The 26,944-nt window shown below is 51.6% G+C and overlaps 1 protein-coding gene across 1 annotated transcript in view; it reads right to left on the bottom strand.

Moving 5' to 3' along the window:
* Positions 1 to 21,803, bottom strand: part of KIF26A (kinesin family member 26A) — a 111,128-nt gene extending 89,325 nt beyond the window's left edge. The window contains exons 1-2 of the mRNA XM_038745980.1: positions 21,762 to 21,803; positions 19,855 to 20,073 (exon numbers count right to left, since the gene is read on the bottom strand). Of these exons, the coding sequence (XP_038601908.1) occupies positions 19,855 to 20,073; positions 21,762 to 21,803 (261 nt within the window). The remainder of the gene's footprint in view (positions 1 to 19,854; positions 20,074 to 21,761) is intronic.
* Between the last annotated feature and the right edge of the window lie 5,141 nt (positions 21,804 to 26,944).

A 26,944-nucleotide genomic window follows, 5' to 3' on the forward strand; every position in this document is an offset into this window, starting at 1 on the left:
AAACTTTCCCCTCTAACTTTGAAGCTGGCCGCCAACTTGCTGATCACCTCATTTAACATGGATTGTTTTTCTCTGCGCGTGCTCGAACAAGTCTGATTTTTCCTGCAGATAACCACAGCTGAGACACCTTTGTTTATTGGTGTGTTTTGAGAGCATAAAAATCTCTGGGGTCTAGGAGGTAGACACCTCCCTGTATGATCACCTTCAGGGGACGTGGGAAATATCACTGGCTCACCAACTCACCTAGGGGGATTAACCTGCAGCCATTAAGGATGCAATAAAGACTGCAGTAAAGGGCTTCCCTTCCACAGAGTACATAAAACAAGCCCAAACACAAAATATATCTGCCCGGCATGATGTGCCATTAGGCAAAAGTGTGGAGAAATGGGAGGAGAGAGAGGAAAAAGAGGAAAAGAAGGAGGAGAAGGAAAAGGAGGAGGAAGAGTGGAGAAGTGGATGAAAAGGAGAAAAGGGATGAGGAAGAGGAGGAGGAGGAAGAGAAGAGGAGGAGGAGAAGAGGGAGGAGGATGTGGAGGAGGAAGAAAGGAGGAGGAAAAGGGGGCAAAGAAAGAGGAGATTGGCATTATGTAAGCAAACTTGAAAATGAATTCCTACCAGGAATGAGACCTGCTTGGTTTCAGAGAATCCAGTCAGAGCCAAGAGGCTGCCAGTTTTCCTCAGGGAAGATTCCCCTTGGCTCAGATTACTACCAATTCTCAGGAACAGCACTCTGGTTAGTCTAGCAATGAGGCAAAGCCTCAATCTGGCTTCACTGGTGCTTAGACGGGTCACCCCTATTGATGATGATGGCATTTTATTAAGCACTTATTATGTGCAAAGCACTGTTCTAAGCACTGGGGAGGTTACAAGGTGGTCAGATTGTCCCATGGGGGGGCTCACAGTCTTAATCCCCATTTTACAGATGAGGTAACTGAGGCACAGAGAAGTTCAGTGACTTGCCCAAAGTCACACAGCTGACAATTGGCAGAGCCGGGATTTGAACCCATAACCACTGACTCCAAAGCCCGTGCTCTTTCCACTGAGCAACACTGCTTCTCTTTTCCTTCACCACTCTCCCAGCTCTGGGATCTGGATCCAGGGTCAGAAAGAAACTGGGCCCGTTCTAGAGGAAAACAGGCTATAGGATGAAAATAATTCATTGGGGAATCGTCAATTTGACTCCCAGCAAGGAGGCTGATGCAGTAATCCAGGAGGGATAGGATGAGTGACTGTCTTAACGTACAACAATTTGGATGAAGAGGAAAAGGCAGATTTTAGCAATGTTGTAAAGGAGGGACTGACAGGATTTAGTGGTGGGATAATGCCAAGGTTATAGTCTTGTGAGACAGGAAGGATGGTGGTGCCATCTACAGTGATGGGAAAGTCAGGGAAAGGAGAGGGTTTGGGTGGGGAGATTAGGAATTCAGTTTTGGACATGGTAAGTTTGAGGTGATGGGAGGGCATCCAAGTAGAGATGAAAGACAAGATGAAATGTGAGACTGCAGAGAGGGAGAGAGATCAGAACTGCAGATGTAGATTTGGGTATCATTCATTCACTCAATCATATTTATTGAGCACTTACTGTGTGCAGAGCACTCTACTAAGCACTTGGGAAGTACAATTGCATAGAGGTGGTAATTGAAGCCATGGGAGTGAATGAGTTCTCCAAGGGAATGGGTGTAGATGGAGAATAGAAGGAGAACAAGAACTGAACCTTGAGGGACCCCCACAGTCAGGGGGTGGGAGGCAGAGGAGTAGCCTGTGAAGGAGACTGAAAATGAATGGCCTCACCTTGAGACCAGACCTATTTTTTATGGTATTTGTTAAACGCTCACTATGAACCAAACACTGTATTAAGCGCTGAGGTAGATTCAAGCTTATCAGGTTGATAAATCCATGTCCCTCATGGGGCTCAAAGTCTTAATTCCCATTTTACAGATTAGGTAATTGAGGCACAGAGAAATTGAGTGACTTGTCCAGGGTCACACAGCAGATAAGTGGAAAAGCCAGGTTTAGAACCCAGGTCCTTCTGATTTCCAGGCCCAATTTAATAATAATAATAATTTTGGTATTTGTTAAGTATTTACTATGTGCCAAGCACTGTTGTAAGTGCTGGGGGAGATACCAGGTGATCAGGATGTCCCACATGGGGCTGACAGTCTTAATCCCCATTTTTCAGATGAGGTAACTGAGGCACAGAGACGTTAAGTGACTTGCCCAAAGTCACACAGCTGATAAGTGGAAGAGCTGGGATTAGAACCCATGACCTCTGACTCCAAAGCCCGGGCTCTTTCCACCACACTGCTTCTCTAGCACCCCCACCACACACACACACACACACTCTCTCTCTCTCTCTCTCTCTCTCTCTCTCTCTCTCTCTCTCTCTCTCTCTCTCTCTCTCTCTCTCTCTCTCTATCTCTCTCACTCTACGGTCACCCAACAGGCACCTCTGCTCTTTCTTGGAGTCTAACCTGGATCCCCTTTATTGCTCCTTTTCAGCCTCTCATTCTGGACCCTGGGGAGATGGGGTGCTCAGCAGTTACCCTGTTCCAGAGAACAACCCTTCAAAGACTAAGTTAATCCCCCAAACCCTCAAAGGGGACAGTGAGCAATATCTGAGGAAGGGAGGCTGGGTTGCCCATCAACCCAGATAACCTTAACCTAAAAATCCAAGAGGACTTTTGTCCACCTCTAATTCGGTGAGTACCAGAAGACTCTGACAGCCTCTACCAGCTTCCTTAAGAACCAGAAGGGCCAATATCGATGAGGCAGAAACACACACAGGAGTTCCTATGAGACCTGGGTTCTAATCCCAGGTCTGCCACTGGCCTGCTGGGTGACTTTAGGCAAGTCACTTAACCTCTCTGTGCCTCAGTATTCTCATCTGTAAAATGGGGATTCAGTCCCTGCCCACCCTCCCCCTTAGACTGTAAGGCCCCTATGAGACAGGGAGGATGCCTGATGTGACTGCATGATATCAATCCCAGCACTTGGCACATGGTAGGTGCTTGCATAAATTTCGCAATTATTATTTACTAGTCACCCCACAATTTGGCTGCAGGCCTGCAGTAGGCCCTCACCAAATTCCTTAGCTTAGAGGAGACAGGGAAACATTCTTCAGACCCCAGGGTGGACCCCTGTTCCCCTCTGACCTTCCCCTTACAGAATCTGGACATCAGTGGGGTGAGTCAGATGGGGTGTTTGGCTAGTCCATGGAAGACACTCTACAAATCAGACCTTGAGTGACCTTTCCTCTTAGCAAAGCCTTTTCTCTCCTTCCCCCACCACCACCAGGCTGCAGCTAAAGATCCACACCTAAGGACTCGGGAATAACAGTGACTTTGGCCAAGGTCAGCGGCCCAAGGAGGAAGGCAGCCGGAGAGAGAGGTTAACCTGGACAGGCAGGAGACTGTTCGGAGATTTATTCCCGATGACCCCTATGGTGCTGAGATCCCAGAGGTGTGTGTGATTCTGACTGATAGATCCTGGCTGCAGTCTTTGAGTCTGTCTTTTGTCATCCAAATCTTCACAGTGTCTTTGCTCAAGCAAAGCAGCCCCTCTCCCAGTTGTTGCCCGCCAGTCTGGTCTGTCTCCTGCAGCCGTCTCCAACATCCAGCCTGATCTGTCTCCTGCAATGGTCTCCAACAGATCACAAGCACCTCCAAAGTAGTTTGATATCTTTGATTTCCTCCGTGGGTCTCCCATGTGTCCAGTCCAGCCCTCTAGTCGGTGAGCAGGAGACATGATAGACCCCACCCCGGTACAATTGGCATCAATGCTGATAGTTTTGGAACCATGAGCCACTTAGCCTGTGCGGTCACACGATTCCTCTGTAAGAAGTAGCCTTGTTTTGTTTTGTCTTGTAATAATGTCTGTCTCCCCAACTTCTAGACTGTGAGCCCGTTGTGGGCAGGGACTGTCTCTATTTGTTGCTGAATTGTACTTTCCAAGCACTTAGTACAGTGCTTTGCACATAGTAAGCACTCAATAAATACAATTGAATGAATGAATGAATGAATGAATGAACGGTCTGATTCTGGCTGTAGTCTCCCACCAGCCCACTGCTGTGTCACAATGTTTGAGGCTAGGTCTTACGGAGTCTTTATATTGCTTATTCTGCCATAACAATAATAGAAATTATGGTTCTTGTTTTTTGTTTTTTTTTTATGCTATGCGTTATGTTCTTACTAAATGTTAGGCACTGTTCTAAACATTGGGGTAGATAAGAGTTAATCAGGTCAGACAGAATTCCTGTCCCAAGTGGGGCTCACAGTCTAAGTACAAAGGAGAAGAGGTATTGAATTCCCATTTTACAGTTGAGAAAACAGGCATGGAGAAGTGACTTGACCAAGGTGACACAGCAAGCAAGCAAGAGTCAGAGCCGGGATTAGAACCCACTCCTCTGACTTCCAGGCCCTGGGTTTTTTCTTGAGGATGCATTGCTTCCCTTTTTCAGCGCTTACTATGTGTCAAGCACTTTTCTAATAATAATAATAATAATAGCATTTATTAAAAGCTTACAATGTGCAAAGCACTGTTCTAAGCACTGGTGGTTACAAGGTGATCAGGTGGTCCCACAGGGGGCTCACAGTCTTCATCTCCATTTTACAGATGAGGTAACTGAGGCATAGAGAAGCTGAGTGACTTGCCCAAAGTCTCACAGCTGACAATTGGTGGAGCTAGGATTTGAACCCATGACCTCTGACTCCAAAGCCCATGCTCTTTCCACTGAGCCACACTGCTTCTCTAAGCACTGAGATAGATGCGAGATAATTAGAATGGCACAGTCCGTCTCACAGGGCTCACAGTCTAAGCAGGAGGTAGTAGGATTTAATCCCAGTTTTACATATAAGGAAACTGAGGCACAGAGAAGTTAAGTGACTTACCCAAGATCATACAGCCAACCTGTGGTGGAGCTGCCATTAGAACTCAAGTCCTCTAACTCCCAGGCCCTTGTTCTTTCCACTAATCAATCAATCGTATTTATTGAGCGCTTACTGTGTGCACTAGGTCACGCTGCTTCCAAGCTGCCCTCCCAGATTACTGTGACCCTTGCAGATCCCCAGGCAGCAGCTGCTCAAGTATCCTGCTGCTCCCATCCTCTACCCCAACCCCTCCAGGAGTGGGAAGTATCTGGGTTACATCCCCAAGGGAGAAGCAGAGCTCCTTGGGCTCCATGGTGCTATCCTTTGAACTTTGCTAATCTCACCTTCCCTCCGCAAATGAAATCTCTCAGAGAAGCTGAGCAGCGTTCCCCGATGATGGAAAGGTGAGGAATGGAGGAAAACCCTCCGATAGCCTCTTTCCATCCTGAGAAAAGCAAATGTCCCACCTGAAGCACCTCCCAGGAATGGGAATGGGAAAACCCAAGCGAGCAACAGTAGCAGAAACCATGAGCCAGGCTGAGGAAGATTCTAGAGTGCAGGTTCCTCGGTGGATGGGGAACTCCTTGAAGGCAAGGAATATGACTACCAACTCTGTTATACTGTACTCTCCCAAGCCTCTCCCAAGTACAGTGGTTGATGCTGTAAGCAGTCAATAAATAGTATTGATTGATTGGTGGTCTCGTCTAAGGACTTAATATGGTGCTCTGCGCCCAACCCAGTTGGTTTTGGATGAACACCCCTGATAGCCTTCATGTGTGGGAACCTTGTCAAGGGAGTCAGCCATGCTGGAAAGGAGTGGTTCCCCCTAAACGTCTACTGGTGTGGTGATGCATTTGATCTCAGCCAGTCTGCGTTTCCACTTCCCTGGAGGAGGACCAAAGAGGGAAATTCCAACCTGCCTCCCCAGATTTCAATCAAATATTTTGCCAGAGACTGTGAGTCCCTTGAGGGCCAGGGATCACGTCTAAATCCCACCATTGAATGCTTTCCCAGCGATTAGTACAATGCTCTGCACTTAGAAATGACTTAATAAATTATCTTCTTGCAAAAAGAAAGAACCAGACTTCCTAATCTTGATAGACGATCACACTGCATCTTTCCCCCATGACACCACCCTCCCAACCCCACAGTTTGGTTGACCCTCGAGTCCCTGAGGAACCACAAAACTCCTGTTCTCTGGGAAGGCTCACCCCATTCCCTGACCATCCTCCCAGGCCGACGGGCACAGAGAATTCTGGGACTGGAAAGTCATCTGATCTAACCCCTGCCTCCAGGCTGGACCCCACCTAACCCAACCCAGACTGTTGAGACACCTTTCAGTTTTCTCCCTGTGGATGGAGGCACCAATCTTTTGTGTGTGCATGCACACACACACACACACACACCACTAACACACTAATCACTGCCTTCTTCCCCTCCCCCCAAAAATCTATGGTTCAGAGAAACTGAAGCCCCAGTCTTCCTCTCCAAGGAATCTCAATTCAACCGGCAAAAGGAGGGAAAGGATCCATATGAGATCACTCAGGCCAGGCTGTGTCCATCTTTCCCCACTTTTTCCAGGAGTCCCGCTCTAGCAGTCCGTGTCACGGGGCGGGAGAGGATGGCGTCCCAACTCTGGAGAATTTTTAAACACCCATTCCCGGGACAGAGGAAACTTGAACAGAATGCCACCTCTTGAAAACAACCAAGGCAGCACCCAAGCTGCCCTCATCCTCCCTTGGGAAACTAAGGAGTGAATGGCTTCCTTAATGGGACTGGAGTTTTGGACCTCTGAGCACGCCATGAAGTACCCCAGGGATTCCAGTCCCTCTGGCTGAACAGTCAGTCAGTCAATCAATGGCATTTATTCAACACTTAGTGTGTGCAGAGCACTGTACAAAGCACTTAGTAGAGTACAATACTACAGCATTAGTAGGCATGTTACCTGGTTACCTGCCCACAGTGAGCTTATAGTCTATCCATCCCCCAGTGTATGAGGAGGAGGCCTTCTGGTGACCCTTTTCCTTCCCAAGTCCCTTCTGAGGCCTCCCGGTGACACTTTTCCTTCCCAAGTCCCTTCCAATTTCTTTCCCAAGTGCATAGTAGAGTGCTCTGCACACAGTATGCGCCCAACAAATACCACTGATGGATTCCCTCTCTCACCTTCAGATGGGGAAAACACAGGCACAAAGAGGGAAAGCCACTTGCCCAATGTCACTAAGCCAGGTGGCAGCCAAGGCAGGGTGAGAACCCAGCTCCCTCAACTCCCAGCCCCACAGTGGTTCTTTCCCCTGGCGGGCACCACCAACACCCAACCCCAATGTTCTCCCAAACTCAACCTCCCGACCCCCACCCAGATTGCAGCAGGCAGGCTCACAGAGAGACACCTGTTCACCGTGACCCTGAACCGGGAGGCAAACTAGTCTCATGGGGCCCGTCGCCCCCACACCCTCTTCCAAGCCTAATCCAGGAGAAGAAGTCTAACCACATCAATCGGCCTTGCGCAAGGAGCTGCCTCCAAAGGCAGGCGGAGTTTATTTAACAAAAAAATATCCACCGGGCAACTGGCACAGGGAAAGCGGCTCACCAAGGCCTCCGTACACTCCCAGTCTGGAAAGCCGGGGGCCCATAATCATTCCGGTGGGAATTAACAAAGGAAGCCGAGTGGGCCTTATCTCTGCTGCAGGAGAAGCTAATTTGCCTAACCAGTTCATTAACTCCCCGGAGATCTGGCAATTACCCGCAAGAGCCCTGGGGACTCTCCAGAGGAATCCACGCGGTGGAGAGTGGGGAGGGGTAGACGGGGGCGACAGCCAGTGTGCAACCGATTTTTGAAAGGTCTCCCACCTAACGTCCCTCCACATCTGCCTTGTCCACTGTACCGAAAAACCCAGTGAGGTCCCAGGCAGTAGGGGAGAGGGAGGATAGATGGGAGGCATCGGCCCATATAAGAATAATAACCGTGGTATTTGTTAAGTGCCTACTATCCCAGGTGCTGTACGAAGCATTGGGTTAGAGACAAGCAAGTCGGGTTGGACGCAGTCCCTGTCCCACATGGGCTCACAGTCTTAATCTCCATTTTACAAATGAAGGAACTGAGGCACAGAGAAGTTAAGTGACTTGCCCATGGTCACACAACAGACAAATGGCATAGCTGGGATTAGAACCCAGGTCCTTCTGACCCTCAGGCCAGTGTTCTATCCACTAGAGCTCAGTGCTTCCCTTACGCCCAGTGGGGCACCTTGTCCAAGAGTGGGAATCTGCCAATGGAGGGAGAGGTTGGCAGGGTCGAAGTTCTGATAGCCCCCCAAGCCACGACTCTAGACTGTGAGCTCACTGGGCAGGGAATGTGTCTGTTGGTTGTTGTATTATACTCTCCCAAGCACTAAGTACACAGTAAGCACTCAATAGATGCGATTGAATCGAATGAATGAATGGACCTGCCCTGGCCTTGGTCCTAACCCAGACAGCCCGTGCGGGCCGGATTCCCTCGTCTGGGAGAAGTGAAGCCTGGCTGTCCTGAGTATCTCTTGGGAATGAAACATGAGGCACAAGGGAAGGCCCAGTGCAGACACCCCAGGAGGAGCTTGACTGAGAAGCCACATAGTTCAGTGGAAAGAGCACGGGCTTGGGAGTTGGAGGTCATGGGTTCTAACTTCTCTGTGCCTCAGTTACCTCATCTATAAAATGGGAATTAAGACTGTGAGCTTCACATGGGACAACCTGATTACCTTGTATCCCCCCCAGTGCTTAGAACAGTGCTTGGCACATAGTGAGCGCTCAACAACTACCATCATTATCATTATTATTATTATTATTCTCCCCTTTGAACCCAAGAGAAGATAGAACTGGGCTCTCTCCCCCCGCCTCCTCCATACTCCCTCCACCCTGGGTGTTGTATCAGGGTCTCATCCCCAGTACCACAAGGCTAGAGCCCAAAGTCTGGTGGGGCCTGGGAGAGGGGAGGGATGGGGCTAGGGAACACGGAGGAGGGAGGAGATAGCCCCATCTCTCCCCTTTCCCTGCACCCTCCTCACAGCCCCTGAGGAGAGGAAGCACTGAACTCTTCTCCACAAGGATAAAGCCCTGGGTTTGGCTGGGAAAGAGTCCAGTGGGCCTTGGAAGCAATAACTTGCTCATTCACTCAAGACAAGTGGTAGTAGTAGTAGCAGCAGCGGAAGCACTGCTGGGGTGGGGAGGAGCAGTGCAAAAGGCTGCAGGATCCAATCCCGGAACCACACTGCACCTCCTCCAGTGTCGAGCAGACGTAGAATCTGATTAAAAGGCGGGTCTGATTTACATCCTGTGTTTATGTCACGTCTTCAAATGGGGTCTAGAGAGGGGGTGAACCTCTCTCCAGTTGGACAGGGGTTCAAATACCCGCAAGGGCAGTGACACCTCACAAAGGGCCTGGGGATAGAATCGTGTCAAGAAAGAGCTTTTGAATAGGATCTGATTTGGAAAAAGGAAGCTCCGGCACCTCAGGAAAAATCATCCAGAGTAAACTTAAGGGTAGTATACAGGAGGCTGGAGAGGCAGGGGAATAATAATGATGGTATTTGTTAAGCGCTTACTATGTGCAAAGCACTGTTCTAAGCACTGGAAAAGATGCAAGGTGATCAGGTTGTCCCACATGGGGCTCACAGTCTTAATCTCCATTTTACAGATGAGGTAACTGAAGACCAGAGAAGTGAAGTAACTTGCCCAAAGTCACATAGCTGATCATTGGCGGAACTGGGATTAGAACCCATGACCTCTGACTCCCAAGTCCGAGCTCTTTCCACTGAGAAACACTGCTTACCCTGGGTCAGTGCCGGGGGGAGGCTGGGGAGCAAAAGAATGCACAGAGGGAAGCCACAGGGCCAGCCAGCCCCACTCCGGACATGGAGAAAGGAGCTATCAGAGGTGGCCAGGCCGGGGACACTGTGTGCAAACTTGGCTGCTGCATCACAGCGAGGACACGTAGAGGTGTAGAAGACCTAGGATAGGGCAGCTGGAATAAACAGGGGGACAGAGCAGCTCCATCTGACTAAAGATGAAAAGGGTGAAGACCCTGCAATCTGTAGAGATGCAGGCTGAGAGAGGACAGGATTGGAGTTTTCAGAATCAGGAAGGGTATGGACAGGGAGAACACGGAATTGCTGTTACCCAAATCCCATCCCACCATCTCAAGGGGTACCCTTCGGATCTGGAGACAGGCAGGTTCACAATAGAAGCAAGGTAACATTCCTCCCCCAGCTAAGGGGAAAGACATAGACTCTGTACCCACAGGAAGCTGTGCAGCCGGAAACAACGGCAAGTCCCAGAGCGGGTTGGAAAGACCAATGGATGAGTGATCCAAAGCTGAGTCCCAGGAGGGAGAGTCAGGGATTAAGAGGGGAGAGCTAGGGGTGTTGGATGGTCCACAATGGGTCACTGGAAGACAGCTGGGGTTGGAGAGGGGAGAGCTAGGGGTGTTGAATGGCCCATGCTGGGTCACTAGAAGAGAGTCGAGGATGGAGAGGGGACAGATGGTATGTCGGATGGTCCGTGCTGGGTCACTGGAGGGAGAGTCAGGGATGGAGAAAGGAGAGTTAGAGGTGTTGGATGGTCTATGCCGGGCCACTGGAGGGAGAATCAGAATTGGAGAGGAGAGAGTTCAGGACGTTGGATGGTCCATCCCTAACCATGAGGGCAGGTGTCTAGGAGAGCAACCAGCACCCAGTTTCTCCAAGTATCCTGGAGCCTCTATAGGCGACAGAGACCTAGATCGGTCAGCCCATAAGGCTGACTTATGTTGGTGCTGTGCCTGGTCATATGCCTAAAGGTAATTCGGGGTCCCACCCCCAGATACTCCAGATCATGCAGAAAAGAGGGAAAAGAACAAGTCTGGAGAAAGGCAACCCAAAAGCAGCTCAAACCCTTTTAGATATCAAACTAAGAGATATCCAGAAATTAAGGAAATTCAAAAAAGGAATGCCAAGAGGTTGAATCAAGAGAGGGCTGCTTTCTGAGGAATGATTAAGGTCCCTGAATATGTATGGTTTGACTGAATGGGGTACTGAAAAGTGGTTTAAGACGGGGAAGGATTAGGGCTATACAATGAGCTCAAGCGATCGGGGTGACAGGAAGAAAATAAAAATTAGCGCTGAAACCTAAGGAAACGTTTCCTGTAGGTATCTAATGAGCTGGATGGGATGGCTCTCGGATTTGCCAGGTCGCCTTTCAACGGAAGCTGTGGCTAATCTGAGCACTGCGAAAACGAACCCATTCTTGGCTTGCACACTCCCCCTGAATAACCGGCCCCAGCTCCGCCCGGAGTCGAGGAATCAGGTTTCAATTTTCCCAGCGTCGTCGCTGGATAGCGTAAAATCCCCCAACAATGTTAGCAGAAGATTTGCTAGGAGCGAAATGAAAATTGATCATTTTCTCACTGTTGGCTGCCGCTCTAATCAATTCAGCACAGGTATTGACATATGGTAATGCCGGTGCCGTCTGAGAAATACAGATCAGATTACCAAATTCAAAGGGCTCACTCTAAAAGGCTGATCCGAAGCCATGATTCACAAGAACTGGGGACATTTACACACACTTCATCTCTTGATGTTGGCAGATCAAGAGAGATTCTGCCTTGAGCATTATTCAGTTGGGCACAGAAAGTCTCAATCCCGAGAGGGGAGGGAGGCCAGAGGGAGGTGAGTGAACAAAAAGAGTTAGCCTCCTGTTGGTGTGAAAACCGAGGCCAGTCACACCACTGGATGGACAACCAGCTTCCCCCAAAAGCCTTTCCTGCTCCACCACTGGCCTGCTGGGTGGCCTTAGGCAAGTCATTTCACTACTCTGTGCCTCAGTTTCCTCATCTGCAAAATGGAGATTCAAACCTGTTTTCCCTTCCTCTTAGATTGGGAGCTCGGCATAGGTCAGGGACTGTGTCTGACCTTATTATCTTGTATCTACCCCAGCGCTTAGTACAGTGCTTAGCACAGAGTAAGCAACTTGACAAATGCCACAGCTGTTATTACCATCAGTATTATTATTCCTGTTTTACTCCTTATTTCGACTGTGAGTCCCAGGTGGGATGGTGTCTGACCTAATTGTCTTGAATCTAGCCCAGCGCTTAGTACGGTGCTTAGCATACAGTAAGCACTTAACAAATACCACAAGTCCGAAACCTGGTTGTCAGTTCCAAGCGCTGGGCTGGTCAAAGAGGGAGCATTCACCATTTTGGGGGTTCTGATCTCTGGTTACCCCAGGGAATGGGGTACATTCCAGGACGATGGAACTTAAAGAGCGACCAAGGAATAATGATGATCCCCAAATCACTCCCAAGCCCTTCCGCTTCCCCGCTCCCCCTCCCACCCCACCATCAGCCCCAGGAGTTTTGGATGGAAATGAAAATGCTATGCTAGTGTACCAAAGCCTCTGAGCCCTGACACAAGCTGGGGAAAAGAACTTCAGATCTCAGAGATCTGGCTCTTAATCCCAGATTGGCCACCTCCCTCCCGTGTGACCTCAGGCAAGTCAGTTAACCTTTCTGAACTTCAGTGTTCTCCTCTGTAAAATGGGGAGAAGTCTCTGCCCCTTACTCCCAGAGAGGGCGCAAGGACCAACTGTGATAAGTGGTGGGAAGGCGCTCCAGAAAATAGTCAAAAGGCCACATAGACTAGATTGAATTCTTACTCAAATTCCACAGAGCCATGTCCACTGAGTCTCCGCGGGACCTCTCAGCAGCCGTTTCCCAGGGAGGGGAGATGATTACCCCCACGCTGGGAACCCGGGAGCCCACCCCAAGCCTCACTTCTGGGGAGGGGAGATGGCTGTCCCCAAGCTGGGAACCCGGATCCCACCCCAAGCCCCGCTCCGGGAGTGATCCGGCCCAGTGACAGAGATTGAGAACCTGGCACAGGCTTCTGTGGTTTGCGTGTCTACACAAATATTTTCCTTCCTAAAACAAAACAAAAAGCGTCTGACATAAGCATTTCTCCCCCACCGCCCTACCTGCTCCTTCCTGAAACCATGGTGGTGGCGGGAGAAGGGGTGGCTGGGGAGGGCGGGGAGGGAAGGCAGGGGGGTGCCCGGCCCTCCCCATAGCCTTGCCTGTGCGTGGAGGCCCCGAGGCTCAGCAGGAAGGAATTCAGGCAGGGACTTACAGAAAGCCAAAGCTGGGAAAGGGAGAATTTTAATTAAATTGTCTCTGGGCGTCCTTCTGGAGGGGAGGGAATCTCCTGTGCGTGGGCTGCGTCTTCAGCTCCAGATTATCTGGAAGTATGGAACTGCTAGTCCCAACACAGACGCCCAGAGCCAAGAGCTGATGGTGGGGCAGGGAGGCACCCAGAGGGGCTTCAGGAGGCCAACCAGTCCAGCCCCCTGCCTCCAGGCTGGTAAGCAACTAACTCTCCCAGGGACCAGTGGGCAAAGATTTCTTAAAAGGAGGCACCACACCCTTCCTCAACCACCTATTCCATGGTTTGATTAACCCCTCTTCCACCCCCCACTCCAACAGACAGTCAGGTAGTCCTTCCTTACGTCTAACTGAAGTACCTCCTGCGGTGGTTGAAACTCATTTCCCCTTTGTCAGATCTGTCTAAAAGCTTCTTGGCAACCAGGAGAGAGAATGGAGAGGGTGGAGTTTCTGTCTCCAGAGATCTTCAAGGAATTATCTAGCACTTACGCATTTTCTCAATTCATATTAATTTACAAGTAACTATTTAGCATCCATGTTTGTGCTTTTAATAACAATGTTTTAGACTGAAAGTTCTTTGAGGGCCACAACCATGTCTCTTATTCCAATTATCTATTTATTATCTATTTTGATGCTACTGATACCTGTCTACTTGTTTTGTTTTGTTGTCCGTTTCCCCCTTCTAGACAGTGAGCCCGTTTGTTGGGTCGGGATTGTCTCTATCTGTTGCCGAATTTTACTTCCAAGCGATTAGTACAGTGCTGTGCACACAGTAAGCGCTCAATAAATACAATTGAATGAATGAATGAATTCCAATGTAATCCCCCAAATGTTTAGTTCAGTACTCTATAAGACACCATGTCTCCTTCTCTAATGTATTCAAGTGCTTGTGAAAATAATAATGACAATAATAATGGTGGTATTTGTTAAGCCTTGCTATGTGCCAAGAACTGTACTAAGTCCTAGGATAGATATAAGATCATCAGGTGGGACAAAGTTCCCAGTCTAAGGGAGGGAGGGAGAACAGGCATTGAATTCCCATTTTACAGGTAAGAAAACTGAGGAAGTTAAGTGACTTGCCCAAGGTCACCCAACCCATAAGTGAGAGTGCAGGGATCAAAACTCAGGTCTTCCGACTCCAAGGCCCAAGCTCTTTCCACTAGACCACACTGTTTCTTTCTGCACCCAGAGAAAGCCCTATACCCAGCAGGAGCTCAGTACGCACTACTTATTGCTGCACACAGTAAGTGTTCCACGTATACTACCAATTAATTGATCAACTGATTGATTGACCAACCTCCAACCTGCCCAGGGAGTGGGGAGGGGGTCAAGCATTCTCCTGCAAAATGGCAGGGTACCGGACAGACCAGAATCAAGGGCCTCTGGCATCCTTCTTAATGCTGGGAGTTCATTTCAAGATTGGTTCAGAGCACACATTGGTATGATAAAGCCCGAACGTTACATACAGTCCCTGAAGCTGGCCTGGACCCACCTTAGCCTGCCCTTTCCTGCCCAGCAGGCCCACTCCTGCTCCAAGCCAAAATGCCACTGCATTTCTAGACTGTGAGCCCACTGTTAGGTAGGGAACCTCTCTATATGTTGCCAGCTTGTACTTCCCAAGCACTTAGTACAGTGTTCTGCACACAGTAAGCGCTCAATAAATACGATTGAATGAATGAATTTGCACTCGCCACATCCCTGTGGGGCACAGCACCATCAAACCCAAGGGCGGGCACACAAATCCATGTCCACAGAAAGCTGTGCAACTGGAAACACCAGCAGGTCCCAGAGGGGTGGGGGTAAATTCATGGATGAGCTTGTCTATGCTGGGTCAGAGTTACGGATGTTATGGGCATGGCTGTTGTGGGTGTTTGACGGTGCATCCTGGGTCCATGGAGGGAGAGTCAGCGATGGAGAGGGGAAAGTTTGGGGGGGGTTGGATGTTCCAGATTAGGTAAGTGGAGGAACAGTAAGGGATGGAGAGGAGAGAGTTAGGGGTGTTGGATGGTCCTTCCTGGGCCACTGGAGGGAGAGTCAGGGATAGAGAGGGTAGAGTTAGGGGTACAGTATGGTCCATCCTTAACCATAAAGGTGCGTTTCCAAGAGGACAACCAGCATACAGTTCCTTTGAGCATTCTGGGGTAACTGTCTGAGACAGTATCCTGGGCTGGATGGACTGTGGGGCTGGCCAGAATGGTGTTATCTTCACAGGAAAATTTCCTCAGGTTCATTTAGCACCCACAGAGTCAGGCTGATGCTGGGGCCTTGTTTTATTTCCACAGAGCCCAGTTTCTACCAGGAGGCCTTCTGGTGCTGGGGAAAGGCAGGGACAGCAAACGGATCAAGGAAGAACAACCCAAACCACTTCACAGACTCCCTTGGTCTGCAAACTCCCTCTAAGGGTGCAAAGGAGTGAGTAAAGGACGTACCATTAGGCTAGATGTCGACCGTTCCTCGATAACTGGGGTCAGAACAGGGGCCTTGCCTCCCTCCCTCCGTCTGTGCAAGGTCTCAGGCAGGGGAGGGGGAGGGGAAGTGGCCACATTCCATGATCTCCCCCTGGGGGAACTGGGATCAGATACTCCTCAGGGCAGGAGACTACCCAGACAGGCACTCACACACACTCACTCACTCACATCAGCTTCCCCTGTGACAGCCAGACAGAAACAACGTCCTGCCACTGTCTGCTCTGGCGTCCAGCTGGCAGTCGCCCCACCTTCCCGCCTCACCCCACCAGACTCCCAACCTCCCTTCACCGGGACCACCTTGAAGCCAAGTCCCGGGGGGCTGGCGCTCCCCATCCCTCTGCGGCCGGCCCTCTTGCCCCTCCACCGGGCTGTGCCTCGCTCCCTCAATCGGCAAAGCCCCAAGGCTCAAAATGCCCACGGCTCAGGACCAGGAGGAATTGGGCAGGGCCCCGGGGGAACCGGGGTGGAAAGGATGGGATCGGAGGGTCTGGGGGCAGAGGGGCGACTCAATCTCACCCAATATGACCAACAGGCTTCTCCTGTCTGGGCTTTCATCATGGGCAACAAGGCCTCTGCCGGGAGCATACGATCAGCCTTCCCAGACCACTGGCTCCCGCTCTGAGACAGTGCTGCTTCGGAAAAGCCCCACTGACCCCAGACGTCTAACAGGGAGCTGGAGAGTGCAAGCAGTTACCTTGTCAGAGACCACCAGGCCCGAGGGACACACCCCCAATCCTCCACCTCAGCCCCACGGCCCATGTGGCCCGGGACTCGGTCTCAGACGGGCGGTAGCCAGCTGCTCAGAGGAATGGCATGCCCTCCTGGACACCCATTCTCATAGTCAAGGATGGACCATCCAACATGTTCAACTCCCCTCTCTGCCCCTAGTTTAATAACTGTGGTATTTGTTAAACCAGGCACTATACTAAGCGCTAGGGTGTATTCATTCAATCGTATTTATTGAGCCCTTACTGTGTGCAGAGCACTGTACTAAGTGCTTGGGAAGTACAAGTAGGCAAGCCAGGATGGACACAGTCCTTGTCCCATATGGGGCGCACAGTTTTAACCCCCACTTTACAGATGAGGTAACTGAGGCTCAGAGAAGTGAAGTGACTTGCCCAAGGCCACACAGCAGACAAGTGGTGGAGCCGGGATTAGAACCCATGACGTTCCAACTCCCAAGCCTGTGCTCTATCCACTACACCATGCTGTTTATAGTCTTCCCTCTACCTCACTGGTCCATGGGAATGGAACACCCTCTTCTTACCCCACCTTCTCCTCGGGACCCAAAGGGGAGTGACCTGTAGACACTGCCCCCTCCCACCCCACGGCTGGTGACCCAGATCCCAGGAGTGGAGATGAGACTGGAAGCTGAGGCCTCTCCCCAGCCTCAGGCCCGGATGGATCTCCAGCGAAGGCCTCTCCGGAAAAGCGCCTGGGGGTTTTGGTTTGTTTGTTTTAAATACACAAAACCTCCTGTTCAAAGACTCGGTGACTAACCAGAGCCGCCAGTGGGAAATGCTAGTGTGGAGTCACTCAGCGGCAGCTAGCCCACCCCGTTCCCACCACCACGCAGGAGTAGTGGCAGCATTTATTGAGCACCTTTTTCGATCGATTAAACAATTGTAATTTTTTTATTAGGTGCTTAGTGTGCAAAACACTGTACTAAGTGCTTGGGAGCGTACCTTTAGTTGGGGTGCACCATACTACGCACTTGGGAAGTACACTTTAACAAAGGGACACATTCTGTGCCTATAAGGAACTTACATTGTAATGGTGGAAACAACAGAAAAATATTTACAACATCTTCAAAATAAATACATTGAGCAGACTTAGACATAATAATAACAATAATAATAATGGCATTAATTAAGCGCTTACTATGTGCAAAGCACTGTTCTAAGCACTGGGGAGGTTACAAGGAGATCAGGTTGTCCCACAGGTGCCTCACAGTCTTAATCCCCATTTTACAGATGAGGTAACTGAGGCACATTGAAGTTAAGTGACTTGCCCAAAGTCACACAGCTGACAATCGGCAGAGTCAGGATTTGAACCCATGACATCTAACTCCAAAGCCTGTGCTCTTTCCACTGAGTCACACTGCTTCTCTAATGTGAGACATGTGAGTGTTAGGGAGGGTGGAAACAAGTTCATTGATTCTAGAACTGGCTGAGGGATAATCTAGCTCAGGATGCTTTACTCGGACACACACACACTCCCTGCAGCCCTGTGCACTGAGAAGCAGTGTGGCCTAGTGGATAGAGCACAGGGCTGGGAGTCAGAAGGACCTGGCTTCCAGTCCCAGCTCTGCCACTTGTCTGCTGTGTGACCTTGGGCAAGTCACCTCACTTCTCTGGGCCTCAGTGACCTCATCTCTAAAATGGAGATTAAGACTGTGAACCCCAGGGAGGACAGAGACTGTGTTCAACCTGAGTAGCTTGAATCTACCCCAGTGCTTAGTACAGTGCATGGCACACAGTAAGCACTTAACATAGACCATTAAAAAAAATTAAAAGGTGAGAGGCCAGAGGCAGCTTTGCCTTGCCATGGTTCTCCTACCAGAGTTTGCTTCTTTGCAGTGCTGGCAAGGCAGGGCTCAAAGTAAATCCTCTCCCACCATGCTGAGCCAGCTGGAACACCTACCCCAGCTCCCCCACCCCCACCCTGACACCTCCACTGCCCCTCTAGAAATCAATCATTGGTATTTAATGAGCACTTACTATGTGCAGAGCACTATACTACACACTTTGGAGAGTATAATACAACAGAGTTGGCAAATACGTTCCCTGCTCACAACGAGCTAGCTGGTCAAGACTGTTCCCACCAGGGCAGTTCCCTGTTTACCCATTTAAAGGGTCCCGGAGGGACTCAGTTTACCCACTCTGCAGACCTTATCGAAGAGAGTGTCCCTCTCACCTAGTTCAGCTCTTTCCAAACTGAGCATCCAGCCACCTTCCTCACCCAAGGATCCACTCAACCCCGCCCCCAGCTACGCCAAGATGCAGATCCCCTCTAGATGCTTGGAGACGTCAGCTCCTTATTCATCCATTCATTCAATCGTATTTATTGAGCGCTTACTGTGTGCAGGGCACTGTACTAAGCACTTGGGAAGTACAAGTTGATGTGTACTGCTTGCACCTGGAGCAGCTGTCAATCACTCCATCAATCGGTGGCGTTTATTGAACGTTTACTGTGCACAGAGCACTGGACTAAGTGCTGGACAAAGGGAAATTCAGACTTGCATTTGCAGTGCCCTGGCATCCGTGACCGGTGCCCAGGCAGGCCACCTCCATGTGGTTTCACACACATACACACCCCTCCCTCAGTCCACACAATGCAGCCCTGGGACTATATTTAGATTCAATGGGAACCGTTCCACCTTCCAGGAACCCCTTCACTGAGAATGGAGGCCCGGCAGGGCTTGGCTTCCTCTGTGAAGCCCCGTGGTGGCGAGGCCCTCATAAACAGTCGGCCCTCGCATTGTTCGTGCTGGACAATATGCAGCTCCCAGGGACCGGGTTGGGCCCCAGTTCCTGGCCAGCCAGCCCTGAGGGGTGGCCCGCTGGGCAGGGGGGCACTGAGGCAGGTCACCAGCCTGGAAGGGAGGACCAGGAATATGCAAGCACTTGCTCCGGCTTGTGGATGGGGGGTAGGAAGCTGGCACCGGCCCTACTAGGGTGGGAGCAGACCCAGGCCCAGGAGACAGCTGTGGCCAGCGGGGAGAGGGAGCCCACTTCCCCATATTGCTGGGGGCTGGGGGAACCACAAGTGCTCAGGTATGGCAGACCCTGACCAGAAGGGCACCCCAAAAACTCGGGGTTCCCCTCCCACACCCAGGGGGTCCAGATGTAGGGGGTCAAAGGAGCCCAGCTTTCCAGACCAACCAGCTCCCCACCCCCTGGAGAGCCCAGGTATCCCCTTGCAGGCAAAATCCAGTCCTGTCCTCCCTTGCTCCCGGGCCGGCTCAGACCAAGCCAGGGAAGTCAAGTGTGAAGCAGCGTGGCTTAGCAGAAAGAGGACGGGCTTGGGAGTCTGACGTCACGGGTTCTAATCCACCACTTTGGACAAGTCTCTTAACATCTCTGTGCCTCAGTTACCTCATCTTAATGGGGATTAAGACTGTGAGCCCCACGTGGGCCAACCTGATTATCTTGTAGCTACCCCAGCGCTCGGAACAGTGCTCGGCACATAGTAAGCGCTTAATACCATCGTTATTGTTATTAGAGTGCTTAGTACAATGCCAGGCACAGAGTAAGCGCTTAACAAATACCTATTATCAAGTGCAATTGGCAGGGAGGGCAAAGGGGTCGGAGGCGGGGCCTTCAGCGTCCGGGGAGGGTCCCAATCCCGCCGGACTCACCAGGAGGGGCGTCCCGGGCCCGCTGACCAGCTTCCAGGCTTGTCTCTTGAGCTCGGTGAGCTTGGTGTGGCAGTGGTGGCACCAGCCTCCTCTCCCGGCCTGCTCGCAGTGGGCAGGCTCGCTGCCCTGGCCGGCCCCTGGCCCGGCGCCCTCGGGGGCGGGCCGGCTACCGCACCGCTCCTCGCCCGGGCCCGTCCTGCCGGGGCCGCCCTCGGCCACCTGTGGGGACACATGGGGACACGGTCTTTTAGACTGTGAGCCCACTGGTGGGTAGGGACTGTCTCTAGATGTTGCCAACTTGGACTTCCCAAGCGCTTAGTACAGTGCTCTGCACACAGTAAGCGCACACAGTATGCGCTCAATAAATACGATTGATGATGATGATGGGACGGGGGGCACAGCCTCCCATCCTCCCCCAGACCGCCTACTTCGGGGAACGGGGAGGACTCGCCTACCGAAACCCACTCCCCAAATCCGACGTCCAACGCCCTCCCACGTCCCAAACGGTCCATCTTCAAGCGCTTAGTACAGTGCTCTGCACACTGTAAGCGCTCAATAAATACGATTGATGACGATGATCTTCTCCCCGCAGACTTTCCGGTCCCCCCCATAAAGTGAACCCAGCCCTCCCCAGAGCCCTCCAGAGGGTCTCCCCCTTTTAGACTGTGAGCCCACTGTTGGGTAGGGACTGTCTCTATATGTTGCCAACTTGGACTTCCCAAGCGCTTAGTCCAGTGCTCTGCACATCGTAAGCGCTCAATAAATACGATTGATTGATTGATGATTGATTGATCTCCCAACCACCCCCACCCCCGAGGGTGACCCTGGGTATAGGACCCCCCACCCCACCCCTTTACTCCAGCCCTCCCACCACCCAAGCAAACTTTCCGGTACTCCCAAAGCGAACCCCAACCTCCCCCCCTCCCCGAACCCCATAGGGTCTCCCAACCTCCCTCCGACCCCCAAGGGTGACCCGGGATATAGGACCTCCCCCCTGCCCCCCTTACCCCATCCCTCCCACCCCGGTCCCCCCAACTTTCCGGTCCCCCCAACGCGAACCCCAACCTCCCCCGCGCCCCAGAGGGTCTCCCAACCTCCCCCCCACCCCCAATGGAGACCCGGGGTATAGGCCCCCTACTCCCCTCCACCGCCCTCCCACCCCCCGCATTCATTCATTCAATCGTATTTATTGGGCGCCTACTGTGTGCGGAGCACTGTACTAAGCGCTTCAAACACCTTCCGGTCCCCCCCAAAGCGAACCCCAACCCCTCCTGAACCCCAGAGGGTCTCCCAACCTCCACCCCCAATGGTGACCCGGGGTATAGGACCCCCGTCCCCCTCCCACCAGCCCCCCACTCATCATCATCATCATCATCAATCATATTTACTGAGCACTTACTATGTGCAGAGCACTGTACTACGCGCTTGGGAAGTACAAATTGGCAACACTCATCATCATCATCATCATCATCAATCGTATTTACTGAGCGCTTACTATGTGCAGAGCACTGTACCAAGCGCTTGGGAAGTACAAATTGGCAACATATAGAGACAGTCCCGACCCAACAGCGGGCTCACGGTCTAAAAGGGGGAGACAGAGAACAAAACCAAACATACTAACGAAATAAAATAAATAGAATAGATATGTGCAAGTAAAATAAATGAACAGAGTAATAAATATGTATAAACACTCCCTCTCCCACCCCCCCTTAGACCTTCCGTTGCCCCCAAAGCGAACCCCAACTCCCCCCCCAGCCCCATAGGGTCTCCCAACCTCCCCCCCCACCCCCAAGGGTGACACACACACACCCCCACCCCAGGTTGAGGGTCCTCACCCCAATGAGCCTCTTCTCTCCCATCCCGGCTCAGCCCCCCGCCCCGAGCCCACCGCGAGGGGAGCGTTATACCGGGGGTCGCGCTACGGCCAGGGGGCCGCCCCGGCCGGCCATGGCGGGGCCCGGGTCCCGCAGCCCCTGCCCCTGCCCGTCCGGGCGCTGCGACTGCTGCGACGCCCGCCGGCCCCAGCTCCGGGAACAAACTTTCAGGGGCGGCATGGGGCGGGGCGGCCAGCAGGGGGCGTGGTAACGGGGGCGTGCTTACAATGGGGCCGGGCCTATAGGGGACGGTGTTGGAACGGGCGGGGCCAGAAGGGGGCGTGCTCTGCTCTGATGATCATCATCGATCGTATTCATTGAGCGCTTACTAGGTGCAGAGCACTGTACTAAGCGCTTGGGAAGTACAAATTGGCAACATAATGATGATGATGATGATAATAACGACGGCATTTATTAAGCGCTTACTATGTGCAAAGCGCTGTCCTAAGCGCTGGGGGGGATACAAGGTGATCAAGTTTGCCCCACCGGGGGCTCGCGGTCTTCATCCCCGTTTTACAGATGAGGGAACTGAGGCCCGGAGCAGTGAAGTGACTTGCCCAAAGTCACACAGCTGACAAGCGGCAGAGCTGGGATGATGATGATGGCATTTATTAAGCGCTTACTGTGTGCGAAGCACTGTTCTAAGCGCGGGGGAGGTGACGAGGTGATCGGGTTGTCTGTCTCTATGTGTTGCCAACTTGTACTTCCCAAGCGCTCAGTACAGTGCTCTGCACACAGTAAGCCCGGGCTCTCTCCACTGAGCTGTGCACTGAGCGTGTTCAGAATGGGGCCGGGCCTATAGGAGACGGAGCACTGTTCTAAGCGCTGGGGAGGTTACAAGGTGATCAGGTTGTCTGTCTCTATATGTTGCCAACTTGTACTTCCCAAGCGCTTAGTACAGTGCTCTAAACACAGTAAGCCCTCCAAAGCCCGGGCTCTTTCCACTGAGCTGTGGACTGAGCGTGTTCAGGATGGGTCCGGGCCTATAGGAAACGGAGCACTGTTCTAAGCGCTGGGGAGGTTACAAGGTGATCAGGTTGTCTGTCTCTATATGTTGCCAACTTGTACTTCCCAAGCGCTTAGTACAGTGCTCTGCACACAATAAGCGCTCAATAAATATGATTGAATGAATGACTCCAAAGCCCGGGCTCTTTCCACTGAGCTGTGGACTGAGCGTGCTCAGAATGGGGCCGGGCCTATAGGAGACGCAGCACTGTTCTAAGCGCTGGGGAGGTTACAAGGTGATCAGGTTGTCCCACGGGGGGCTCACAGTCTTCATTCCCATTTTACAGATGAGGGAACTGAGGCCCAGAGAAGTGAAGTGACTCGCCCAAAGTCACACATCTGAGAAGTGGCGGAGCCGGGGTTTGAACCCATGACCTCTGACGCCAAAGCCCGGGCTCTTTCCACTGAGCTGTGGACTGAGCGTGCTCAGAATGGGGCCGGGCCTATAGGAAATGGAGCACTGTTCTAAGCACTGGGGAAGTTTCAAGGTGATCAGGTTGTCCCATGGGGGGCTCACAGTCTTCATCCCCATTGTACAGATGAGGTCACTGAGGCCCAGAGAAGTGAAGTGAGCCCCTCCTTCCTCTCCCCCTACTCTACTACTCTATTTATTTATTTTACTTGTACATATTTATTCTATTTATTTTATTTTGTTAATATGTTTTGTTTTGTTGTCTGCCTCCCCCCTCTAGACTGTGAGCCCGCTGTTGGGTAGGGACCGTCTCTATATGTTGCCAACTTGTACTTCCCAAGCGCTTAGTACAGTGCTCTGCACACAGTAAGCGCTCAATAAATACGATTGAGTGAATGGATGAATGGTCTGCGAAGGGGGCGTGGCCTGTGGGGGGCGTGGCCTGTAGGGGGCGGTGTCTTCAGGGGGCGTGGCCTGCAGGGGGCTGGCTATTCCTTTTGCTGCCTCTTGGGGGCGCGGAAACCGATAATAATACTAATGATGGCATTTATTAAGCACTTACTATGTGCCAAGCACTGTTCTAAGCACTGGGGAGGTTACAAGGTGATCAGGTTGTCCCACGGGGGGCTTGCAGTCTTCATCCCCATTTTACAGATGAGGGAACTGTGGCCCAGAGAAGTGAAGTGACTTGCCCAAAGTCACCCAGCTGACAAGTGGCGGAGCCAGGATTTGAACCCATGACCTCTGACTCCAAAGCCCGGGCTCTTTCCAGTGAGCCAAGCTGCTTCTCTTGCCCTGGCCAGGCTGGCACTGCCCACGGGGAGTTTGGGTAGAGGGTGTCCGGAGAATGGGGGTGGAGGGGTGGGGGGGTCCAGAACCTTGGGGCTGCAGGGTGGAAGAGGGAGGGGGTGTGTGTCTCTGTGTGTGTGTGTGTGTGTGTGTGTGTGAAAAATCTCCAGTGGCTACCAATCAATCTGCGCATCAGGCAGAAACTCCTCCCCCTGGGCTTCAAGGCTGTCCATCCCCTCGCCCCCTCCTACCTCACCTCCCTTCTCTCCTTCTACTGCCCAGCCCGCACCCTCCGCTCCTCCGCCGCTAATCTCCTCACCGTACCTCGCTCTTGCCTGTCCCGCCGTTGACCCCCGGCCTGCGTCCTTCCCCCGGCCTGGAATGCCGTCCCTCCGCACATCTGCCAAGCTAGCTCTCTTCCTCCCTTCAAGGCCCTACTGAGAGCTCACCTCCTCCAGGAGGCCTTCCCAGACTGAGCCCCCTTTTTCCTTTCCTCCTCCACATCCCTCCCGCCCTAATTCCTTCCCCTCCTCACAGCACCTGTATATATGTTTGTACAGATTTATTACTCTATTTTACTTGTACATATTTACTATTTATTTTGTTAATGATGTGCATATAGCTATAATTTTATTTGTTCTGACAGTTTTGACACCTGTCTCCTTGTTTTGTTTTGTTGTCTGTCTCCCCCTTCTAGACTGTGAGCCCGTTGTCGGGTAGGGACCGTCTCTATATGTTGCCAACTTGGACTTCCCAAGCGCTTAGTACAGTGCTGTGCACAGAGTAAATGCTCAATAAATACGATTGAATGAATGTGTGTTAAGCACTTAGTCCAGTGCTCTGCACACAGTAAGCGCTCAATAAATGCAATTGAATGAATGAATGAATGTGTGTGTGTGTGTGTATGTGCGTGTGTGTGTGTCAAAGAGAGAGACAGGGCCATGTCTCTGTGTGTCACTGTAGGTGTCATTGTGTAGGTAAGCCCCCCACCATCCCTCCTTGTTGTGTCTGGGTTTGCTCTGTGAGTTACTGTGGGTGTCATTGTGTAGATGTGTGCTCCAAGTTGTGTCTGGATTTGCTTCGTGTGCTACTGTGGGTGTCGTTCATTCATTCATTCATTCAGTCAGTCATATTTATTGAGCGTTCACTGTGTGCAGACCACTGGACTAAGTGCTTGGGAAGTACAAATCAGCAACAGATAGAGACAGTCCCTACCCAACAACGGGAGGTGCATCCCCCTTGGCATGTCCAGGTTTGTTCTGCATGTTACCGTGGGTGTCATTGTGTAGGGATGGGCCCCGTGTCATGTCTGGGTTTGCTCTGTGTGTTACTGTGGATGTCATTACAGCACTCAGAACAGTGCTCAGCGCTTAGAACAGTGTTCGGCACATAGTAAGCACTTAATAAATGCCACTATTATTATTATTATGTAGGTGTGGGCCCCTTGTAGTGTCTGGGTTTGCTCTGTGTGTTACTGTGGGTGTCATTAGTTGTGCATGCCCCAAGTTGTGTTTGGGTTTGCTCTGGGTGTTACTGTGGGTGTCATTATGTAGGTATGGGCCCCTTGTAGTTTCTTGTTTGGCTCTGTGTTACTGTGGGTGTCCGTGCTTGGCATATAGTAAGTGCTTAACAAATACTATAATAATAATAATTATTATTGTGTAGGTGTGGGCCCCTTATCGATTCTGGTTTTGCTCTGTGTGTGTTACTGTCGGTGTCAGTGCTTGGCACATAGTAAGCGCTTAACAAATACCATCATAATAACAATAATAATTACTATTATTGTGTAGGTGTGAGCCCCTTGTCACGTCTGGGTTAGTAGGGGCGGGCCACTGGGTCGGGCATCCCTGTGGATACTTAATAATGATAACAATAATAATAATGGCATTTATTAAGCGCTTACTATGTGCAAAGCACTGTTCTAAGCACTGGGGAGGTTGCAAGGTGATCAAGGTTGTCCCACAGGGGGTTCACAGTCTTAATCCACATTTTACAGATGAGGGAACTGAGGCCCAGAGAAGTGAGACGACTTGCCCAAAGTCACACAGGTGACAATTGGCGGAGCCAGGATTTGAACCCATGACCTTTGACTACTCTGAGCCATGCTGCTTCTCTACTTGTATACCCGTGTGTCCCAGTGCTTGTGTGTGTCGGCTGGGGTTCTCTGGGGGGCTGTGCGTCCCTGGGTGTGTCGCTGAGTGTCTCTGTCTGGGCCTGGATAGTCCTGCTGGGGCATCGGTGGGTTTGGGTTGGGATTGTGGGATTGTCGGGGGTGGAAAGCAGCGTGGCTCAGTGGAAAGAGCCCGGGCTTTTGAGTCAGAGGTCATGGGTTCAAATTCTGGCTCCGCCAGTTGTCAGCTGTGTGACTTTGGTCAAGTCACTTCACTTCCCTGGGCCTCAGTTCCCTCACCTTTAAAACTGGGAATAAACACTGGGAGCCCCCCGTGGGACAACCTGATCACCTTGTAACCTCCCCAGCGCTTAGAACAGTGCTTAATAAATGCCATTTTTATTATCTTCTAGACTGTGAGCCCGTTGCTGGGTAGGGACCGTCTCTATCCGTTGCCAACTTGTACTTCCCAAGCGCTTAGTACAGTGCTCTGCACCCAGTAAGCGCTCAATAAATAGGATTGAATAAATGAATGAATGAATGAATTGTGGGTGCCAGGGTCTATGTCAACTGGGGTGCGGGTAGGGTGAGGAGGGGGAAGGGTCTCTTTCATGACCCCCTTCCTCTGGGGGGGGGGGGGCGGGGGAGCGGTTTGGACTCCCCCCAGGCCCGAGGCCTCCCCTCCCCAGCCCGTCCCCGTTCCCGGAGCGCCATCTGCCGGCCGAGCTCAGCGCCGCACCCACTCAGAGCCACACTGTCACACTGACACACTGACACACTGACTCCCTCCAGCCCCTGGCCCACACCGCGCCCTCTCTCCCTCGCTCTGCCGCTCTCCCAAGCGCCTAGTCCGCTGCTCTGCACACAGTAAGCGCTCAATAAATGCGACTGAATGAATTC

The sequence above is a fragment of the Tachyglossus aculeatus genome, chromosome 1 (genome assembly GCF_015852505.1).
Source record: "Tachyglossus aculeatus isolate mTacAcu1 chromosome 1, mTacAcu1.pri, whole genome shotgun sequence".
Taxonomy (NCBI): domain Eukaryota; kingdom Metazoa; phylum Chordata; class Mammalia; order Monotremata; family Tachyglossidae; genus Tachyglossus; species Tachyglossus aculeatus.